At 31.2% G+C, this 5621-nt stretch overlaps 1 protein-coding gene across 1 annotated transcript; it reads left to right on the plus strand.

Moving 5' to 3' along the window:
• Window positions 1-4156: 4156 nt before the first annotated feature.
• LOC128656849 (olfactory receptor 13F1-like) lies at window positions 4157-5101 on the plus strand. The gene has a single exon (XM_053711015.1). The coding sequence runs from the start codon at window positions 4157-4159 to the stop codon at window positions 5099-5101; it is 945 nt and encodes a 314-aa protein (XP_053566990.1).
• The last annotated feature ends 520 nt before the right edge of the window (window positions 5102-5621 follow it).

A 5621-nucleotide genomic window follows, 5' to 3' on the forward strand; every position in this document is an offset into this window, starting at 1 on the left:
CATTACACAGTGTTTTACTTTCCCTCTAATGCTTCTAGAACATAGATCTGTGACTCCCATGTGTTAGGAAGTTGGCCATCACTGATATATACAGGAAATATATATATATATTTCGAAATATAAACACACATTGTCAGGATTATATGACAATATAATAAAGAAAAACTATACTGAACTAGAGGCAAGAAATCAAAGGACAGTGTAGTGTGTCTGGACCAAAATTACAGCTTCTCTTGTTAACAACCCTCTAAAAAGCTTTCTGTACTAAACCATTTGATGTGCTTTGTTTGCCTTTATCTAGGCCTCCTCTAACTTGTTGCTCTACCATTATTATAATGTAGCTAAAATATCATAATAAAATAATTATTTTAATATAAGTATAGGGGTAATAAACAGGGTCTTAGTGTTTTTTTGCTTCAAAGAACATTTTCTTGATACAGAATAGTAACTTTATTTGAAATTAGTTCATGGAATTGTAGGCGAGGAAAATAGCACAAATACTATTTTTGTATGTGAATAATGTCAGTACTCCATTTTTATAAATACAAAGTGAAGTGTAATTGTGTTTGCAGTTTATAACATTTTAGAGGGGACTTCACAGTCAGCAGAACATCAGAGATGTGCTTCAGGATGCATTACAAAAGGTGCAGTGAAAAGATGGTCAGACAAACCAGAGGACAGTTTGAGGAGAACAATTAGGCAGAGTCTAATAACAAAACCTGGTTCCAAACAGGGGTACGGAACAGAAACACACAGTACATTAGTTACATTATAATAATGGCATTCTTTATGGCTGCAAGTCATCACTTTCATTTATTATTGTAATCATTCAACCGCTAGAAAAGTTAATCAGTGCAGAGTTAGCCTACATTTATTTGATATTATTACTGTTAGAGAATTTTGCAGTAGTTTACAAATAATAATACAAAATAATAATTATATGATTTTTTTAAAATAAATGACATGGTAAGAGATTTGAATCAATTTTTATAGATACCAAGTGAAGCCTGCGTCTGTATTGCACATGTGAAATTGTAATGTGTTTTATAAATGAAGACGTTTTATGGACCACTTACTGTAATTCTGATGAAAATGAGTTTTCGATTGCCAACAAACATGTTGATTTTAATAAATACTCTATATATAAAAGTTTTAGCTGATGCTGTTTTAATTCACAAGCTGAAGGATTCTGTTGCAAAACATTTTAAAGTTTTCTTTGGGTAGTGATCCATTTGGTTGAAGATTAGATAATAATAATAAATTAGATAACAAACATTCAGAATTAGCAGCAGACGTTACGAATCTTTGTTCTCTTACATTTTCTTTACGTGGTTCAGCAATACTCTGCTTGGGTATCTTCTTTATTTTTTGTTTGATTTTCTGTACATTTGGACTGATGTCTCTAATTGGTAAAGTGTTGCCTCAGTACGTGCGGGAGACTTTCTTTTTCATCTGTTTTGTCTTGAACATCTGATTGCTGTTGTATGTAATCACTGAGGTTTATTTTTTTTTTATCATACTCCTATTTTTAAGGCACCATCTGGCTTTGATGTTGTGCTTATTTAGTAGTCAAGAAAATTTGAAGAAATTCTGTATATATATAAACAAGTAAAGTAAAATATAAACAACTAAAGTAAAATATAAACAACTAAAGTAAAATATAAACAAGTAAAGTAAAATATAAACAACTAAAGTAAAATATAAACAACTAAAGTAAAATATAAACAACTAAAGTAAAATATAAACAAGTAAAGTAAAATATAAACAACTAAAGTAAAATATAAACAACTAAAGTAAAATATAAACAAGTAAAGTAAAATATAAACAACTAAAGTAAAATATAAACAACTAAAGTAAAATATAAACAACTAAAGTAAAATATAAACAAGTAAAGTAAAATATAAACAACTAAAGTAAAATATAAACTAGTAAAGAAGAGGTGCTCAATCGGGAATGAATAATAACTCAATAGCTTGTTCTCTGTCCTCACCCGGCAATACAGTTCTAGTTAAGATTAAAACTTTAGAAATATACTTTTCATTTAATAGTATATTTTACCAAAATTCATGAGACTGCTTTGATTGGTAGATAGATATCTGTGTGATTGGTAGATAGATATCAAGGTTTTTTTTTTCTTTTTGCTTTTGTTGATTGGGTTACAGATGTAATTTGGAGTAGCACCATATAGCTGTCTAAATAAGAAGAGGTTTTTTTTTATGTTAAGTTTCAATATTGTTCCAACTTGATATAATATAATCTTGAGACAACATGTACTAAATTGATGGCAATTCCCAGTCTGCTGCCCAGATGTAGCATTGCACAAGCACTTGCTTGAGGAACAATGCCCAATGCTCTCTTTCAATCATATTCAGGGTGATTCATCTCTACCAACTCAGAGGTGGCTAAGAGGGTTAGAAGCATTGTGGAAACCTCTGCAAGATTTAAAATCAGCATCTGCTGCTTAATACTTAGAGCCGTTGGTCAAACCTGTCCTAAGGCCTCCTCAAAAGTCCAGGTTTGCAATTTTACCTTGGATGAGAGCAGGTAAAATAACCATGTTTACTTCTCAGATACTTATTTGATTATTTCCCTGTGCTCCAGTTCAGATATCCTCAAAATATGGCCTTTAAGGGAAGCCAGAGGATAAGTTTGAAAACCAGTGGTCTAGATTCATGGACTCTGAATAGGCTGCTAAGGCTTCTCGCTGTTTAGGCCTGATCAGCTTCGGAATTCATTGCAGTTTCTTCAGTTCAGTGTTCTAGAGCATTTTCAAAGCGTGCTCTGTATTTTTCCCCTAAACCACAACTTAGGGCTAGTTTCCATTGAGGGGGTACTGTGTAAACTGGTGGTAACTTAAAAAATCTCCATAGACATTAATGGAGATAAATGATTTTTTTGCCAGTTTCCACAATTTACCACCTCAATGGAAACAAGCCCTTAATGTTTGCCCTTATAAAGTATCTCATTGTGTGGTAATTCAAAGCTGAAGAGTATATCTTGCTTTTATTTTATTTTTTATTTCTTCAACTATTTAATTTTTTTCAACCATACTGTATGTAAGAGTGAGCTGTTTTATAGAAGGTGTATTTTTTCCATTTTATTTTGTTTAGTAATGTTTAGTAGGTACTTTTTTTTCCTTGACAGTATATTTAGAAATGAAAAATGCAGCTCCTTTAAATACAATGAAACATAACTTGCTTTGATGAATGGCATTCTAAAACATTTTAAATTGCGCAATTACTGAGAGGTAAAGATGTGGCACAATTTTACAGCAAGATTTTTGTTTCATTGTTGGGTTTTATTGTATCTAGAGAATTGTGTTAATATAAATTATACCACATGGACACTTTTTATATTCATTCTATGAAGTTGTGTTCCTAAAAGGATTTAGACAATAAAAACAGACACATAAATTGTGATTACCCCGCTATGCTTTGCATACTATTTTATATACTAATTGACTATAGTGTTTTATACCAGTAACAAAGTATAGCTTCATATTGGGTATAATTCACATTAATATTTGTGTATATTATACTATAATTGTATGGTATTTGCATGCATCATTATATTTACTACAAGTATTAAAGGGACAGTCTACCATAGAATTGTTATTGTTTTAAAATATAGATAATCCCTTTATTACCCATTCCCCAGTTTTGCATAACCAACACAGTTATATTAATATACTTTTTACCTCTGAGATTACCTTGTATCTAGGAACCTTCTTCCAGCCCCCTGATCACATGACTGTGACTGTTTATTATCGATTGTCTTGCATTTAGCATTGTAATGTGCTACATCTTAAATAACCCTCTGTGCTTGAACACAGTATTATCTATACAGCCCACGTGTACTTTCTGTCTCTTTGTGTTGAAAAAGCCTGTGATAAGAGGCAGCCCTCAAAGGCTTATAAATTAGCATATGAACCTACTTATGTTTAGTTTAAACTAAGAATACCAAGAGAAAAAAAGCAAATTTGATGATAAAAGTAAATTGGAAAGTTGATTAAAATTAAAAGTCCTATCTGAATAATGAAAGTTTAATTTATACTAGACTGTCCCTTTAAGTATATTTTTTTGAAAATACATATTAAAATATATTTGAACATAATGTTTAACTTTGAATTTTAGCCAATAATGATTTAAGAAGACCAATGGAAAATATAAATCAAACACAAGTGACTGAATTTATTTTCACAGGACTTTCAGAGGATCCAGTGACAAATATAGGCTACTTTATAATATTTCTCCTATCTTATATTATAACATTGCTAGGAAATATTATCATCATCTTTCTTATTATCACTGATCATCATCTGCATAGCCCAATGTACTATTTTCTAATTAATTTATCGGCAATAGACATATTATTTACGTCATGTAATATACCCAAAGCACTGACTATTTTTATATCTTTAAGAAAATCTATTTATTTTAATGGCTGCATCACACAAATGTATATTTCACTTGTCTTAGGTGAAACTGAGTGCATCCTTCTTGCGGTAATGGCATATGATCGATACGTTGCTATTTGCATTCCTCTACGTTACGCTTTAATTATGAACACACGATTTTGTTTTAAGGTTGCGTTTTCTTCATGGATGTCTGGTTGCGTTTTTGCTACCTTTCCAACATTAAAAGTTATATCTTTGCCTTTTTGTGGACCAAATGAAATAAACCATGTCACCTGTGAATATTTGGCATTGCTGGACCTCGCCTGTGTGGACACCACATTTACGCAGCTGATGTTGTTTCCAATTACGTTAGTCGTTTTACTGCTTCCATTTTCTTTCATTATTACCTCTTACATTTTTATTATCAGATCTGTACTTAATATTAACTCTGCGGAAGGGAGACGTAAAGCCTTTTCTACTTGCGCATCTCATCTTACTGTTGTTTGCATCTTTTATGGTGCAGCCATAGTTATATATTTAGGTCCTAAATACAATAATCTTCCTGACCTCGAAAAGTATTTATCTTTATTTTGTGGTGTTTTAACCCCTCTTTTAAATCCCATTATCTATAGTCTAAGGAACAGAGAAGTAAAAGGAGCCATAATTAAAGTTTTTATTAATAGAATTATTTTTATACATGCATAGCAGTCAACACTTTTTTTGGTAGCATTTTTTTTCTTCCATTTTCTGGGCCCTCAATATAGATGTCTACCTAATCTGTTTTTGTTATGCAAAGACATATTTTTTTTTAATTGATTAATACATTCCATAATTTTTCATGTAAATAAGTGGCATTTTTTCAGTTTTCCTACTTGCACTAACATGGTAATTTGTATATGAAAACATGTTCTTTCATGATTTGGATAGAACATACAATTTTAAACAACTTTCCAATTAACTTCTATTATCAAATTTTCTTCATTCTCTTGTTATCCTTTGCTGATGGAACAGTAGTGCACTGCTGGCAGCTTGCTTAACACATGCAGTTAGTCAATCACAAGAGACAAATGTTGTGCAGGTCCCAATTAGCAGCTAGCTCCCACTAATGTAGGATATGTGCGTATTCTTTTTCAACAAGGGATAACAAGAGAACAAAGCACATTTAAAAAATAGAAATTAATTTCAAACTGCTATATTACGAGTTTGGCATTCTGAGTAAAAAAGC

This window comes from Bombina bombina, chromosome 4 (genome assembly GCF_027579735.1).
Source record: "Bombina bombina isolate aBomBom1 chromosome 4, aBomBom1.pri, whole genome shotgun sequence".
NCBI lineage: Eukaryota > Metazoa > Chordata > Amphibia > Anura > Bombinatoridae > Bombina > Bombina bombina.